This window comes from Periplaneta americana, chromosome 12 (genome assembly GCF_040183065.1).
Source record: "Periplaneta americana isolate PAMFEO1 chromosome 12, P.americana_PAMFEO1_priV1, whole genome shotgun sequence".
Classification (NCBI taxonomy): Eukaryota; Metazoa; Arthropoda; class Insecta; order Blattodea; family Blattidae; genus Periplaneta; species Periplaneta americana.
This window is the reverse complement of record NC_091128.1, coordinates 64782807-64801742: the sequence shown is the minus strand read 5'-3', so window position 1 is coordinate 64801742 and position 18936 is coordinate 64782807. Positions and strand designations below refer to the sequence as shown.

The 18936-nt window shown below is 32.4% G+C and overlaps 1 protein-coding gene across 1 annotated transcript in view; it reads left to right on the top strand.

Annotated features, from left to right (window-relative positions):
* The first annotated feature begins 680 nt into the window (after nucleotides 1-680).
* Nucleotides 681-18936, top strand: part of LOC138710041 (lipase 3-like) — a 48092-nt gene continuing 29836 nt past the window's right edge. Inside the window, exon 1 of the mRNA XM_069840693.1 lies at nucleotides 681-845. Coding sequence (XP_069696794.1) covers nucleotides 759-845 — 87 coding nt within the window. The 5' untranslated portion in view covers nucleotides 681-758. The remainder of the gene's footprint in view (nucleotides 846-18936) is intronic.

Here is an 18936-nt window from a genome sequence, read left to right as displayed (position 1 = left end):
CCAGATGAACACACAAGTTGAATTGTACAAGTGAGTGTGCAAAAATCAAAGAATACTAGCAGTTGATGTGTTTTATTTGTGTAGAAAATTATTTGTAATAAGAGTTCCAAGTTTAATTTTCATTTATCTCCGAACTCATTTTTATGACTTATCTCCCTTTACCCAAACAACACAGAATTATATAAAATTTACTAGCTGCAGTACGTTTCAGTACCATAATGATGGTAAAGAAGATAGGGAATTTAATTATGGGATCTATTGCAAACGACTATCTTGAATATTTCAAATTTACCCTTTGGTTCTTGTGCTGGAGAATATTTCTTGATAACGAAACTAACAGATAGGCCTACATGTCCATTTTATCTTCCTTTATGATATTATCAATATGTAGGGTCAGAATGTTGTACCTTTTTCATTTAATGTATGACTATAAAACCCCAAATTTCTCACACCAGATTAATAATGAAATACTACCTTCTCGCAGTTTTTTGATCAAGGTTGGTGATATCCTATCGCTAGAAACTTGAAATAGGCAAATGCGAAAACGATTTCGTTCAAGGACGATATTCTCTTATCGAAGTGACATACATGTGTTTCATTATCGCCTAACACTATCACTCGAGTTCCAATTTGTCGAGTTTTTTCTTTTTGTATTTCCTGCAAAACTTCTCATCATGTTTAGTCTCGTCAAACATGTCTGTGGCAAACTGTTATTATATATAGAGAGAAACGGGTAAATTAACTTCAGGAAAACCATTATGGTCATGAAGTTATGTATCATTTTATTTGCACTCGCGTTGCACGTAGAAGTGAATGGTGACAATCCCGACACATTTCTGGAAGTGGTGAGTCTGTATACATTCTTTGCTGTCAGCAAGTTGCTGTAATTAAAATAATAAATGGCAGAGAAATAATGTGATAACAGCAGGAAGTCGCGATAGTCAAACTCGATGCCTTACTAAAAACATTTTATTTATAATAATAATAATAATAATAATAATAATAATAATAATAATAATAATAATAATGGTTTATTTTAATTGGCAGAGTTAAGGCCATTCGGCCTTCTCTTCCACTCAACCAGTATGATAGAAAATTACTACAATGCTATGAATATAACATAATTAATACAATACAATACAATTCAAATCAATACAATACTACAATACAAGACAATATAGTACATAATTAATATAATACAATGACAATTCTTGTCATCTTCACAACACCAATAAACTAATTATGTAATAATAATAATAATAATAATAATAATAATAATAATAATAATAGTAATGATAGTCATACCTAAATTAAATTAAATTCAATTATTAAACTTGATCACAATTGTAACTTCAATTTGACTGCGCCCATAAGAAATCGTTTAGCCTTTTCCTGAAAGTGGTTATTATCTGGCAGCCCCTAATCTTCTGAGGTAGAGAATTCCATTCACGGGGGACTGAGACAGTAAAAGAGGATGAATAGTGGAATGTTCTATGGGCAGGAATTGCTAGGATTTGGCTCTCCTATGACCGGGTGCTTAGATTGTGATTGGAGGATAAGTAGTTAAACCGGGAACGAAGATAATTTGGAATAGAAGTGTGGAGAACTCGAAACAGAAGAGAGAGCGAATGAAATGTTCTACGGTTATTAATTTGCAGCCAGGATAAAGATTTGAACGAGGGTGTAATGTGGTCAAATTAGAAGGGTCTCAAGTGTAGATTCCTGTACACCTAGATTTCAGGCGTAGGATAGCGGCCACTTTTCAAGAAATTGGCGAGTAGAAAGAAGGTAGACCACATTTCCCCATAGTATGTCCTAGGCGCCTCACAACATATAAATTCATTTAATACATTAACATTTCAATTAATAGTTCATACGCATTCCTATGGCTATGAACTCATTCATTACGAAACGAAATATTGTTTTGATATTTTGTGTTCTATATTGTATGTAAAATTATCAGTTTATTATTATTATTATTATTATTATTACTACTACTATTACTATTATTATTATTATTATTATTATTATTACTACTATTACTATTATTATTATTATTATTATTATTATTATTATTATTATTATTATTATTATTATTATTATTATTATTATTATTATTATTATATGTGATCTCGGAATGGGTTGGAGGAAACTAAAGTTTTCTGTGATTTAACGTATATTTAAAGTGTCACTGAAGGGTGTTTTGACTTTTATTTTGTGATATTTATACAGTAATCATTCTTACGCAGTGATAGAGATGTTAGCAAAATGATTAATGAAGAGCTTACTTTCAAACTCCACCTAAGGCATTTTTTTATCATTTTTGTTGTTTTTGTGTTAATATTTCTTACTAGGATTAGATACATGTAGGCTACTTCACTCTAATATCATTCAAAAGTCCTTAAGTCACACTGAAATTAAATTGGGAAAATTCCATTTTCTTCCGAACCCCACCCAAGTCATGAAAAAATTTGTTTCCAATCCCCACTTAAGTTACATACACATTCTCTGACTTCATTGATTGCTGCACAATTCTGATCATTTTTATTTTGATATTTTAAATTTATAGTTGTTGCAGAGAAAACCGCTGGAAGTATAACTGCTAAAATTTTGGCTATCTTATTAAGTTTATAAAATGGAAGGTGAAGTAGTAGAGTTCAAAAGTCAAAAGAGAAGAAAACATTCTATAGATGATACCCATAAAACTCTCACTGGTGGGTGAATTGAAATTCTGCAAAGATTATAAATCCATTAGCCATAAGAACTTATATACCTTTTTAATTCAGTCCTTGTTACAAAAAACATAAAGCCTTCTGGAAGTGCAATAAATATTTATATAATAATATTTAATTAGGCACTAATGTAAAAAAACTGATAAAATAATGTGAAATTACTAGGATTTACATATCTCTCAGAGTTTGGTCTTATGATAACTCAAGAAATATCATACTTAACATGTACTTCTAGAGGAAACTTCGATAACGTAATGTTTTTTTTTTCCTTTTTATTTTTTTTTTAAATTACATTTTGACAGAATAAAAGATGTCAATTATACCATAATATAAGGACAAAAATTAGCATTTATAAATAATGCAAAATGAATGCCATCAGAATGTGCCGTTTGTTGTGGTGCACCATTCATTTTATGCATTAACTTACACATAACGAAAGACGACTGACTTCCGTACACGTCGTGTGTTGTGTGTTTGCTGTCTTAATATGTAAACAAACCACAAAAACTGTCGACGCCACAATCCACGTACAGTGGCCTGCACGTTCTCCGGACCTGTCTCCACTCGACTTCTTCCTGTGGGGAACTGTAAATGACAGTGTGTATCAGAACATTCTAACATAACCAGACGACATGCAGCAACGCATTCGACAGGCCATGAACATACCAGGTAGTCATACGGTATTTCGGGGAACGCTTCAAATGTGCATTAATCTGAATGGTCACCATTTGGAACATCTTCTGTAATTCTCAAAGCATAACATTATCACATTGGAAGAACGTTTTTGTTTCGTTTTGTTGTTGTTATTGATTAGGAAGGTGACATTGTGATACATTTTTGAAGTCGTTTTAATGTGTGTAATCAATGTAGTGGTGTTATTTGAAAAATTGATGACGTCACGTGTATCTAGTACCATAATGTAGTTACATGTACTAAATCTCCACAGTCATGTTAGCTCTTTGTTCTAACATAACGCTCAAAAGCAAAAATTCCAATACCTATCCAAATAAGAAAGTTATAATAGGTGCACAAGATAAATAGGACACCCTATATAAATAGTCAATATTTTCGCTTTGAGTAGTTGCAAACAAACTTTCATTTTCAGCTGAAGGTTGATAATTTTGAGTAAGATCAGAGATACATCGAAAGCTGAAATTAATTAAATTTTCCTCGTCACGGTAAATTTCATAGGAAAGTTGCTTAAATAGTGTTTCAGTACGTGGTTTAACTAAATTATCCCACCATAAGACAATATCATTATATCGCCTTTGTTGACCTTTTCATTTCCTCAATTCGTTTATAAATTTAATATGTCACGAACGTCATTCTTTTCTAACAGTGTTACATTCAATTTCCAGTACAAAAGACTTATTGGGATAAAAGAAACATTAGTCTTCAAATGAATTGAAACAGCTGCGTGATCAGTAAAAATGGTTGGTATAACTTCTATTGCTTGTACTTTATCTTTCATTGATCGTGATATGTAAAATCTATCTGGCCTCGCAGCTGAATTGTACGCAAAATGTGTGCATTGTGTTCGATTACGCTTAAGAACCCATGCATCGTACATATTAAATTGTTCGATAAGACTTTGTAGATTATTACAAGGTCGATATTTCCCGGCACAATCATCAGATCTGTTTAGGTACACAATTAAAGTTACCAGCTAGTACAAATTTTTACGGTAGCCGTCTAAATAAATAAGGAACATCATTCTGAAAAAAATCTTTTTCTTTCATTACGTTTGTTATTTCCAGATGGTGCATATAATTATATTTATAAAAACGTAATCCCCATAAATTCCACTAATTATTCTACCCGAGAGCAATTTTGCAATATATTTTAATACAATGCCAGATTAAGTTAAAATTGCCGTCCCTAGATCTTCAGTACCAATATTAATATACGAATTATAATAAACTTGTATATGCTATCAGAATTGTTCACCGACACTTCTTGTAAAAATAAAATATCAATGTCGTGTGCATTAAGACATTTTTGTAACATTGACATTTTGATAGGTGGAAAACTACTATTAAAGTTAAGTGTCACTATTGTAAGTATGATAGCCATTATAACACTAATAATAAAACTCTTATCTCATATATTAACACTATAATATTGTTGTCAAGGTTTACGTATACTCCAAAAAACATGTACATAAATTATAAGTGATTATCACTGCTATTAATTCTCATGATCCAAGCAATTATTACAAAAATTTACCATAAAAACATATTAGCACTGATTTTAGTTCTCATGATTCACGCGAAATACATATAAACCAAAAACACCAAAATAAAAATGAACAAACATTTAGTATTAATGTTAATTCTAGTGGATCAGGTAAGATTACAAAAACATTTAAACGAATTAGAAAAAAAAAATTTGCACTTACGTGAGCTCATAATTTAATGGTATGCAGGGTGTTTCAGAAATACCTTGACAAACCTAGGGGGCATGTTCCTCACATCAAAACAAGAAAAAAAGTTCATATAAACATATGTTCGAAAATCCTTAGATTTTTAGTTATTAACGAAAGAACATAATGAAACATCTGTTAGACATTGTCAGCTTGGTAGCAAGTGTTGCAACTTTAATCAATTCAGAAACTCATAACAATGATAGCTTACGTTCAACGCGTTTGGAGGTACAAACCAACAACTTAACTTAAGTTTGTAACAGATAATAATGCATTTTGTTAGATAATCGAATGATGTTATGGATACAAGTCTGCTGATGCACCCATTGTATCCTAGATGGCTATGTGTTGCCAAGGAGACTTTTTTACTGGTCATTTGTCATTTAAACATTTGTTCTGGGTTTCTGAATTGATTAACACTTGCTACCAAGCTGACAATATCTAACATGTTTCATTATGTTCTTTCATTAATAACTAAAAAACTAAGAATTTTCGGACATACGTTTATATGAACTTTTTTTCTTGTTTTGGTGTGAGGAACATGCCCCCAAGGTTTGTCCAAGTATTTCTGAAACACTCTGTATAAACATATTGAACATAATATAGGCCTAACTGATATTGCTTCTCGTAATTCTCGTGCTATTACAAAACACATGAAGCCAAAGTATGATCCAGTATAACTCTGATAATAAATCTCATAGTTATTTTATCAATACATAAGGATAGTAAACATAAAATATAATAGTACTAATACTTAATCTCACGGTTTACGAAATATGACAAACATATTGAACACAAGCATAAACCATGAAAGAACTGAATAAGTCTCATGTCAAACATTGATATTACAGTATGTTCGAAAAGTTGTCAGAAATTTCATTAATTAAAAACCCTCCAATTATCATCAAGCATGATGATACATACCCTCTGACTTGGTTTTGAACTAGCTATAATTCCATAGAGGGGGAAATCCATTTCACTTTCGTCTTTTTTATACGGATGGTTTCTATTGGTATTATAAACTTTAATTATTTTCGTTGATTCTGTACTTTCATGACACTGTAACACTGCTTCTTCCGGTGTATCACTGCTGTCCTGAGCTCAGCTGATTCCATGGGGTAGTCTCTTCCACATGTTGTACTGTCTCCGAAGTCGGCTTGTTTCTTCTTAGACGTGGGTCGTTGTTAGACATTTTCGGAGCAACAGAGGACGATGTTTTATGTTCCGAGCTCACCACCACAGATTGTATTTGCCTATTTCCTTGTTCTTGTTTGATCGTCTTATTTTGCGGTTTTCCTCTACACTCTTCAGTAATCTCTTGTTGAGCATTTTTAGTACGTTCATCTATAATATAAATATAAATTTAGCTTCCCTTATGGAAGGTTGCCAGATTTGACAAAGCGTATTGCATATAATTTGGAAACACATCTAAAAGGCAAAATGATATATATTTGAAACGGTTAGGGAATCGAATATACAAAATGTCAAAAAAATTTACACCTAAGTAGCGTTTGTGCTCATTTACAGTTAAGAAAGGGGGAAAAAATATCAGATAGGTTAGAATGATTTGAATGCCATATACCGCGAGAAAAATAATAGTACGGATTTGTTGGCATTGATATCTAAACCAATCAACAGCCATCGGTTAAGATAACTTCAAATTTCCATTATCACTCCCATACAAGTGATTTCTCAATATCTGTACCTATTCTTTGAGGGCACTAATGGCTATTTCCTTCACAATGCTGTGTGTTAGGCCCAGGTTTTTACATTTGTTGGCAAAGAAGGAGGGTATGGTACCTCGTGCTCCCACCATCAGACCTATTACATCAATTATTCCATTCTCATTATCTGAAAAATGTAACAAACCTCCTACATCTATATCAAGTATTAAATTACGTAATTCTGATTGTTGTCTTATACAGTGTAAATGTCCGATTAATAAAGAGTCCTCTGAAGTTAAGTATTTAGGCATAATTTTCGATAATCATTTAAAATGGAACCAACACATTAATTACCTTTGTAATAAATTACGTAAAATAGTATATTATTTTGTTTTATTGAGGAATTACTTGTCAATAAGTTTATTACGTACAATATATTTAACTTTATTTCAATCGGTAATTATGTATGGAATTATAGGATGGGGTAGCTCATTTAAATCCAATTTTAATCCACTTCATTTATTACAGAAGAAAATAATTACAATATGTCTTCATAAACCTATTGATTTTCCATCTCAAAATTTGTTTCTAGACTTTAATGTACTTAACGTAAGACAAATTTATTATATTGTATTAATAAAATTCATACATAAAAATCGAAATAATTTTGAATTGTATTCTCATAGTTACGAAACAAAAGGTATGAATTCTTTAAGATTGTTTGAACCAAAATGCAACACTGTTACATTATTTAATCATAGTAGTAATTTAGGCCCACGAATATATAACAAATATTTAAATATCCTAATCTTGTCAATTCTAATAGTTCTAGTATTAAATTTAAAAAGTTATGTATGGATTTTATAAAAATTGAAAAATTGTAAATTTAAATTTATATACTATAATTGCACAGTAGACATAAGACAAATATTGTATAATTATTAATTTCAATTCAGGAATCCGCCCCTGAGCACGAGTTCTACTCTTTCAGGGGCGAGCTAAAGTTTTTCTGTATATATTATATTTTATGTTACAATTATTAGCAAAATAATAAATAAATAAATAAATAAATAAATAAATAAATAAATAAATAAATAAATAAATAAATAAATAAATAAATAAATAAATAAATAAATAAATGTGGGACTTCCATCTCATGATTATTGTTGCCGTTACAATACGTTCCTGACTTTCTTCTTGCGTATCAGGTATGGTCAAACTGTTCTCGTTTCCTTTTACACTCTCCACCACCATTTCTCGTTGTTCTTCCTCCGTGCATTCATCAGCTTCCTTACTACCATCGTCATCTGACAACCGTCCTTGTCTTGCTTCTATGTTGTGTGGTTTGAATAGACCACTCATCAGGAGCTACTGGCTACTGTTGTTATTTTCCTTCTCATAACTTCTTGTTGACAATCCTGCCGCAATTGTGTAGTCCCTTTACATATGAAGCATTGTAGTTCTTCATACGTTATATAGGCCTCAGTTCCAGCTATTTTCAAATTTGACGGATTGTGTCTTGTGATAATCATTAATGCAATTCTAATACCTGAATCGACTTGGTATTTATACTATACTTCATTGACCACATGTCATTAGTTATTTGTTGCACTTTTCCATAGTTTAACAACTCATTGTTAATTCTGTCATTAGGAATCTCCGGTGGAATATTGAAAAATTAACTTTAATTGTTTCTTCCTCAGCTGGTGTCACACGCACAGTTGTGGTTGAACCATATAATAATGGAAGTTGAGACATATCTTCATGTTTCTTTAAGAAGATTTCACAGTTGGTCGAATTGGCGAATTTGATGTAGGCAGCATTCTGTTTTCCCACAAGTTGCAGAGTCTGCAGATCTTTATCTCGTATTTTTAACGTTTCATCTACCCAGTTGTGGATTTCCATTGCAGTAGGTCTATGTTGATCTTTATTAAGGATTGCTTTAATCATATTTTTCCTCACTATTTTGTGTTCCATTTTAAAGTAACGGGAGAATCCCTATAGCCTGAAGTATTTTGAAATTGTATTATCACTCGATACGAATAGATTGACTGCACTGTACTGTCACTAGATTTACTTCGAAACAAAATGAACGCGCGCACTATTTATTTTCTTTATTTGATATTTTCAATACTTTCTTATCAACGTGCCATCAGTAAAAAAATACGTGTTTATTTGTACTTCCAATGCGGAATCTAACTATATATTTTTAAAATATTTCTTTCCTTGGCAAAGGCGTCTTAATGAGGAAAAATCTAAATTTCCCCATTTCCATAAAAAGTAAGAAAATCTGTTTATATGTCAATATAAACTTTAATTTCTCAGCATCAAAATAAACCATGATTTTGATCATTGGGTGAAAGAGTTTCGGAACTACAACAGTTTAAATTTGTAAATTTTATGAAAATACGATAAATTTAAATATTTTAAATTTAAACACTGTGAAGTTCTGATGCCTCAAACTTTGCACAAAGCATTGTATCACAGTTCTCTACGTACAAAAAAAGTTTTATTGTATTTAGAAATTATAAGGTAAATTTTCTCTATATTTCGGTCGATTTGAGATGGGATAGCTCATATACATGGTGTTGTCCGTAAAACTTGCTATCAAACTCATGACAATTGCTATGTATGACTACCATAATTTATCCCTTAAATTAGCGGGACATAACATTTGCATACACCTGGAGTCTGATCAGTGTAATATGTAGTTCGTCGGCGTTGCATGCAATGCAGGGGAAAGGAACTGGCCATCCTACCCAATTTTTTCCTGACCCAGTTGCCTCATATGTGGTGTCTTGTTTGTGTCACTTGTGAGATTCAGACCTGTCTTCGGACAGTTGACTAAACACCAACATAGGCTATAAATATTTATGAACCTGAAAAAAGGCTTCTGACAAAAGAAAAGTGTTTGCAAAGAGAGGAGACTATTCAGTCATGTTTGCATGAAACGAGTCAAGTTCAGGTTAAAAAAAAAATGTCAGAGGGAATTCGAATAGGGAGAGGAGTACGCAAGGATGCTTATTATCACCTAACCTGATAACATCTACTTGGAGGATTTAGTTAAATGTTAATGTTATGTTTTATTTAAAGACGCTCACAACTACCGAGGTTATATCAACGTCGCCGGTGTGCCAGAATTTTGTCCCGCAGGAGTTCTTTTATATGCCAGTAAATCTACTGACATGAGCCTGTAGCATTTAAGCACACTTTAATGCCATCGACATGACCCGGGATCGAACCGGCAACCTCGGGCATAGATGGCCAGCGCTATACCAACTATGCCAAACAGGCCGGCGAGGATTTAGTGAAGAACTGTTTTCAAAACATGGGAGGGGTGATAGTATGAGGAAGAATAAAAAGCACTAAGATTTGCCGATGATATGGCGTTGTTAGCAGAAGAGGAGGCGATACTAAGGGATATGCTACTAGAGCTAAATGACAGCTGTGAGCAGTATGGGATGAAGATAAATGTAAACAAGCGAAGACCATGGTTATCGGAAGGAAAACAAAGAGGACAAAATTTCGACTTTGGAATGAGACAGTGGAACAAATGCATAGCTTCGTATACTTGAATTGTATGGTTGCTTATAACATAGCTTTAAGTTGTAACATAAATTACTGCCAAGAAATCAAAAGAGGGATAGCAGTGGCAAAGAAAGGTTTAAAAGAAATGGAGCGTCTTCCGCAAACCCTTGGGAAAAGAACTAATGAAGTGTCTATTGAAGTACGTTGTGACATTTTATGGGGAAGAAACATGGACATTACAAGGAAGTGAAGAAAAAGGAGTAGAAACATTTGAAATATGGATATAGCTGTAGCCGGGAGGAAAAAGGTATGAAGTAAAAATTTTATACTTTTCAAGAGAGCAGTAGAAAGATTGAAATTGGTGTCAATTATAGAGTTTTTTTTAATTAAGAGGTTTTTCCTGGGTATTATTTGTTTATATTTCTTCTAAAATAGGTAATGTTCAGTGGCGTAGCATGAAATTTTGAGCAGGGGAAGCTAACTCAAGTTGTCTTTCATGCAATATGAGAAAACGTATTACAAAAATACAGTCTTAAAATAAACAGTAGTCAATTTCAAGTCAGCAGTCGAAGATTGGTTGGAACATCGTAAGTAACACCAATAAGGCATGACCTCAAATGATACGTAGTAAAATATGATTTCACGGTTTACACATATCTCTTAACAAATAGACACGTATACGTATAACATTAGCTCACTCCCTGTCATACTTAGAGAAATCACAATATTAGTATCATTACGTAAGTATGCGTCTGTCTTTTGGTTGTGTCCTTCATTGACAGCAAGGGAGTCGGTCATTTGTTTTTTTAAATCACACTTTTGTTCGTAAGTCAGTCTTGATAATACAATTGTCCTAAAAAAAATTCAAGTAAATTAGTGTCAGGAACTGTTATTTCGCTCATTATTTATTATATCAGCCACAATGCACACTAACACTTCAACTGAACACAACTGACGAAAAGGGATAACTCGGAAACTACTTATTTTAAATGTTAAAGCTAGCTTCTTGCGAGCCTTGCGACTAGGGTAGTTTAGTTAGAAAGGGATGGAAAATCTGCGGAGTGGATTACACAGAAGAAACCAGTCTGCTTGGAAGCTGGTGTGTGCAGGCTTCTTGTTTACTGCTGCATCACAAATCATCCTGAGCTGCTGCATCACAATATTTAACGCGTAAATATAATTCTATTAAAATTAATAAACAATTTTCTCCATAAACTGCAGGTTTATTATGAAATTATTATTAACTGGGGAAGCTAAGATTTTTAGCTTACATTGACGCTACGCCACTGGTAAAGTTACCCATTTAACAATTTTCTTGATTATTTCCAAAAATAGCCGCATTTAAGCCCTTTTAAGACTAGAATCCGAACTAAGTGGAAGGGACTATTTAAACATAAGGCCTTTTTCATGTCAAAATAAATGAGAAATGTAAATTTTGTTAGGAATGCAAAATGGGTCTTAAACAATTATAGGACTGTTTACCCTGGAACTTAAAGTTTTGAAAGGAAAGGGCGTCATTATGTGATAAAATGGCTAAAATACAAGTTAGACCTTTTTATTAGGGAAGCATGGAAAGTAAACATCTGGTGCTTTGTAAGGAATAAAGTATTAAATTTTCTTAAGTCCTTTATTCTATGTGTGCTCGATTCAAAAAGTACTTAGGACATTTGGTAACCCTCTATAAATCCAGTCAGGAGTCTTATTTCACTTTAACCGTTTTACAAGATTGTAGAGAAATGTTTCCGCTTTCAGAGTATATAAAAACCTCATTTTCACAAAAAATTGACTTAATGCCTTTTTCCTCTCGGCCACAGTGATAGAGAAATGGGCAGAGAGATTAAGAAATGAAGCTGTGCTAAAGAGAATGTGTGATGAAAGAATAATGTTGAAACTGATAGGGAAGAGAAAAAGGTATTGGCTGGGTCACTGACTGAAAAGAAACTGAAAGATTCACGGGAAGCAGTAGTGAACGGGAGAAAAGCTCAGAACAAAAGAAGATATCGGATGATAGACAACATTAAGATATATGGTTTGTAAGCGTAGACTAACAAGCAAACATTCCCATTGGGGAGGGAAAAAAAAGTAAAATTTTCTACTTCACCATGTTTAATAATGCCAAAACAAGTGCTTGTACAAATTTTGGCCACTCGACCGCAATTACGAGGCCGTTCATGAAGTGATTTTCCCTGGGGCAGTTTACAGAAAGAAAGCAAAATTTCATTGAAAGATTTATTGAAACAGATACAGCAATTGTTGCGCTATTTTTGAACATATACCGCATTGGAATTGAGACATTTGTCATGCCATGGGATACATGCCTCACAGTCAGCTGGTTACTTCACGCGGGTAGGCCTACTATTTATTTTCTTTATTTGATATTCTCAATACTTTCTTATCAACGGTGCACCAGTAAAAAAATATGTTTATTTGTACTTTCAATGCGGAATCTAACCATATATTTTAAAAATATTTTTTCGTGGTCAAAGCCGTCTTAATGAAGAAAAATCTAAATATCTCCATTTCCATAAAAGTAAGAAAAACAGTTTACATGCCAATATAAACTTTAATTTCTCAGCACCAAAATAAACCATGATTTTGATCATTGGGTGAAAGGGTTTTGGACCCACAACAGTTTAAAGTTGCTAATTTTATGAAAATACGATAAATTTAAATATTTTAAACACTATGAAGTTCTGATACCTCAAACTTTGCACAAAGCATTGTATGACAGTTGTCAACGGACAGAAAACGTTTCATTGTATTTAAAAATTGCAAGGTCAATTTTCTCTATATTTCGGTCGATTTGAGATGGAATAGCCCGTACATTGCAAATAAAATAGTTTAGAATCATGAATAGTGACTTTTTAGAGTGTAAGAATTCAATGCATGTCAATAAGTCATCATATTTTATGTTTTCCATGTGCTTCAGCTTCAACCATTGAAAGCAGTTAAATTCTTTCATAGGTTTTCACCATTTGTTTAGATATTCTATGCATAATATCGCACATTATTCAATATTCATATTAATTTTAGTTGAAATGTGAAATGCTGGACATTTAAAATTAAAAAAAAAAATGCCTGCCGGACAGGATAAAATGATTAAAAAAGAGGACATGTCCTTTTGCCGGACGGATGGCAACCCTAGAGGCAAGGCCCTGTCTGTCTCGGTAAATCTCCATAGATGAAGTTCCACTCGAGTCCTTGCTGACCCCCGCACTGCTCCAACTCCCCGGAAGGGGTTTGATAAGAAAAACGTTACATTTGAATTTGACGTATAAGAACGGCCTAACTTCGAACCAGGGTAGCAATAAAATGACTATGCTATTCAGGGTAAAAGTACTGAAGGCGACACCTAGCGGAGCTATTACAAGCTACTATGTGAGCAAAACATATACCCCACCTATAGTTACCTATATTAAATAAACAACGAGGAAAAAGGCGGAGTCTGGAGTATAATCACAGTCTATACCTGGTAAGATTTATCTTGTCTCAGTAGCAATAAAACCAAGTTCCTTCAAATGAGGGTGGAGATTATAGGAGGGTTGTAAATTTTCAGGATTCCTTTCAAAACCTTGTTATTGTGCAGGCTACCGGAACTCAGTTTCTTGAAAGACAAGGCTCAGTGACGGAACTATACAGTACGAAGAGAGATATTTTGTTACTTTATTTTGCGCTACAGAATGTATCAACTAGTCCCTTCCGCCACTGGCATCGCGTCACTCCCCCCATCGCAATAACAACACAGACGAGGTAAGACATCTCCTTTCTCTCTCTTTTCACAGTGAGACAAGATTCATCACACAGACTTTAGTATATATGAATGGGTTATTTATGAAAGGGCCTAAGTCTTGAATACTAAATTGTTAGCAGTTTAAGAAAAACTGCTTACTGGCCGAAATTTTGAAATTAAGGCTGAAATAAAAAATTGTATCATAATTCTACTAAGTATTATAGAGTGTGAAACTTAGTCCTCTTCATATCTAAATCGATGTACCTACATCCAAAGAGCAGTATTGCATCACAAACTCATTTTCACAAAATTAGCGACTTAGGCCCTTTCATAAATAACCCATTCATATAGTCACGAAGCACAATACGTAGTAAATATGCAAACATTGGATAGTTGCTCACCACTAGGATCGCTAATATCGGCTCATTACAGGCAATGCAAAATAGTACCGGCACAGTCTATTGTTTCTAGCACCCTCAAAACTCAAGCTTCGTGACTGTATATAGTAGACTGTGGTGTAACTAAACTATTAACTAAGTAATGTATAAATACATATAAATTAAATATGAAATGAAAACTAACAAAATAAATAAATATAGGAATGTGAACTAAATACAAAATAAAGAAAAGTACAAAATGCAAGGATAAAAAAATTAAGAAGCCAAGGAAACATACGTAACGCGTGCATGTCACAGAGGAAGGCAGAAAATAGGAGAATGAATGAATGGAAGGGTGCTTCTCCACATTTTTGGTGAAATTAATGTTTTCCTTGTTTCATACATTAAATAATATACACGACCTTTTAGTGCGAAAACCGTGTGATTCCGAGTATTCGGTAGTAAGTTACAGTGGGATTGAAGGTCAGCTCCCAATCGTTTCGTTGCAAAAAGCACGCAGCTCCTAGAGCAGTAGTCTATATACAGACTGCACCGTAAGTAATGCTATTAATATCAGGGGGTTATTCTTTGAGATATTGCAAATAAAAATATTTAATAATATTTTGATCGTTTTTGCTTCCTTCTTGAGATGAAAATTTTATTGTTTTATATGAAACATATTATCATAGTGTATTTTGGAAAAGCCGTTTATTTAATTCCCAATATGCTGAATCATTTTAAGACAACAGTGTATTATAATAATAAATTACTAAAAAAAAATTGGTTTTTCCCTTTAAATGTGCAGAAATTTGTTCCAAACAAAATGTAACTTTTCGTTCTGAAAATGAATTTTACAATGTTATATTTTTTTCGTATCAACTTTCTGCATATTTAAAGGAGTAAACTAAAATGTTTTCAATAAATTATTGACTGTCGGACAATATCAAAATTCAAATTTAAATTAAAAAATCACATTCTAGTTCATGGAATTGCTTGTTGAATACCTTTCAGGTTGCGCAACTTAGGCTTAACGCATGACATACAGTAAATATTGTAACTTTGCTGTTGTAAAATTGACAATTAATATGTAATATATTTATTATTATTATTATTATTATTATTATTATTATTATTATTATTATTAATTTTATTATTATTATCAGTTATTGCTATCATCATTTCTATCTCTGTCTTTCTTTATTCTTTTTCTTGTATTAGTTCTTTTGACCCTGTTGACCCTCTATAGGGCTTTAATTTAATTTGTATTATTTTCATCAGCGTCTGTATTTCTTTTTTGTATTTATATGTGCTATCTGGTAGGATAGAAGAGAAGGCCTTATGGCCTTAATCCTGTCAGATTAAATAAACAAATAAATAAATAAATATATATAAATAAATAAATAAATAAATAAATAAATAAATAAATAAATAAATAAATAAATAAATAAGTGAATTAATTAATTAATTAATTAAACGTAAGTAAATAAATAAATAAGTCATTAAATAAATAAATAAATAAATAAGTAAATAAATAAATCATAATAGACTACTGTTCTCTTAAAATGATCGAGCATATTGGAGATTAAATCAATGATTTTCTCAAAACACGTTATGAAATGTTTCATATAAAACAATTTTTATCTGGAAAGGAAGCAAAAACGAGCAAAATTGTATTATACTTTTTTGTTCGAAATAACTCAAAGAATAACTCCCTAAAATTAATGACACTACTTATGGTTCAACCTGTAAGTTTATGTATATGCCTTGTTTTGTAGTTTATGATATTGACACAGTAATTGTGTGTTAATAATAATAATAATAATAATAATAATAATAATAATAATGTTTTATTTTCGCTGGCAGAGTTAAGGCCATAAGGCCTTCTCTTCCACTCAACCAGCCTTAATCAATACAATACATAAATTTAAATTACAAATATTTTCACTACACTTAAAAGGTTCTCCAGCAATAATCTTCACTACACATTTATTTAAATTTAGATAAATCTATAAGGTAAAGTAGTAACTTAATTTATGAGCTAATTTAATTCAATGAATTATAATTAATTTAATATTTGAGATAGCTAGTAAAATGATGAAAATTAATTTAATATAAGCTTATTAGGACTATGTTACAGGGAGAATATATATATATTTCTATTTCTATAATGAGAATATTAATGTAATTGCCATTAGAGGTTTTGTAAATCTATTTAGAGAAATTAAAGATAATAATAATAAGAATGGACAGATGTTAGTTTCATTATAAGTAACAAATATTAATCAGCAATTCATCTGTTAAGTAAGAATTTATGTAATTTTGACCTAAATGAAGCTATTGTCCAACAACCCCTTATATCACTCGGAAGCGAGTTCCAATTTCTAGCAACTGAAACTGTATAGGATGAAGAATATAAAGATGTCTTGTGGTAGGGTATAATGAGTAAATTGTTATAATGAGATCTTGTACTTAGCTGATGATATGCGGATAAATTTTGAAAACGAGAAGCCAAATATATTGGGGTAGCGGTGCGCAGAATTTGAAATAAGAGAACAAGAGAATTCAGGGCTCGTCGATCGCTTAGCCTTAGCCAAGACAGAGTTTGGAAAGACGGGGAAACATGATCATACTTACGAATATTACAAATATAACGGACGCACGCATTATGCACACGTTGTAGCCTGTTGCTCAAATTTGCATTTAGGTTACTTAATATAATATCGCAGTAGTCAAAGTGTGGCATCACGAGTGTTTGTACAAGGATTAATTTTAATTTATCAGGAAGAAAGTTCTTCAATCGCTTTAATGAGTGAATAATGGAAAATATTTTTTTGGAAGTGTGATTCACTTGTTCATTCCATTCCAGGTGACAATCCATATAAATACCAAGGTTCTTCACAGTCGTACTGTATGGAATAGTAGTATTATTTACAATTATCGGTGGCAAATTTTGTTTGTCACACTTCGATCTTTGATGTTCTATTAAGATTGCCTGCGATTTACTTGCATTTAAATTAAGTCCGTGCGTTTTCGACCATATGGATATAGAATTCAAGTCATCATTAACTTTAGTTATGGCGTCATTTATGTAGTTAGGTCGAGTATGCAGATAGATTTGTATGTCGTCAGCATAAATATGGTGTCGGCAGGATGTTAGATTAGAAGAAATATCATTAATATAAATAGAAAATAGTAAAGGTCCTAGGACAGAGCCTTGTGGTACGCCAGTCTTCGTGGTACGCCAAGTGGAATAACGATTATTAATAGACACGCACTGTTGGCGTTCACGAAGATAGGAGTCCATCCACGCTAACGCATTATCAGAAAAATGCAGTACTCTTAATTTTGCAATTAGTAAGTCAACATCTACAGTGTCGAAGGCTTTGGAGTAGTCTAAAAGTGTTAGTATTGTGATCTGTCCTTTGTCTAAAGCTTCACGTATATCCTCAGTCACTTTAAGCAGTGCAGTCGATGTGCTGTGTCCCGTTCTGAAGCCTGATTGGTAAGGGTCAAGAATATTGTGAGTATTGAGGTAATCTGTCAGTTGTTTGTGCACAATTCTGTTGTGTTCAATTGTGTTCAGTGCAAAACGTGGCTAATAATATCTAATTTTATTACAAAAAGAGGGTTGCCCCATTATTTGTTTATATTTCATTCCCTCTAAATTGCTAATGATAATAAATAATTGAGTGATAAAATGAAACTCATAGGTACCTAGGACGTACTGTACTCTGAACAAGAAACGAAGTTTAGTTTAAATTTTAATTTTTTAGAATATTATTTTTTGCACAACATAGTAAAAATGGAGCTACATCGTCTTCAATTGTTGTCGACATGACCCAGGTTTAGCGTTCTGTGGTAAAAGGGAAATTTTTCTGTATGAAAATGAGCTATAAATCAACAAGGAATTAATACTTTTAAATTATTCGTGGACCGTCTCGCAGAGGGCAGAGGACACTATGAAATGATACACTTTGTGGAAAAAAAAAGACAATTTGATCCAATTTTCGTTTTTACATCCAGCTTCTCAGTTTTTGTACGAAAAGGAAATTAATTTAGTTTTCATTTGCAAATAAATTCCCAAGTTGTTTCCAAGGTATACGATCGAACTATCAGGGACTGGAATGCTTTACCTGCAGACTTACTAAAGGCTTTACCAACAACCAAAAATGTATTTAAAAATAGCCTTAAGGACTTTACTAATAGACGATAATTATACACAGTATTTAAAGGATGTAATTGATATTTTGTTATTGAAGTGTTCTATCAGTGAAGAATTATGTTGTGTCAGTGAAGTGTGTTGTGTAAGTGAAACGTGTTCCTGTCATTGAAGCTTTATAGTTTATAGTGGCAATGCAAAGTATTTGAACAGTGAAATGTTTTTGAAGTGTTAGTGAAATCAGGTTAGAATCAGTGAAATGTGTCGTAGTTCCAGTGCAGTGAGTGAGTTGACAGCGAAATGAGTGGTGCTGAAAGGTACTTG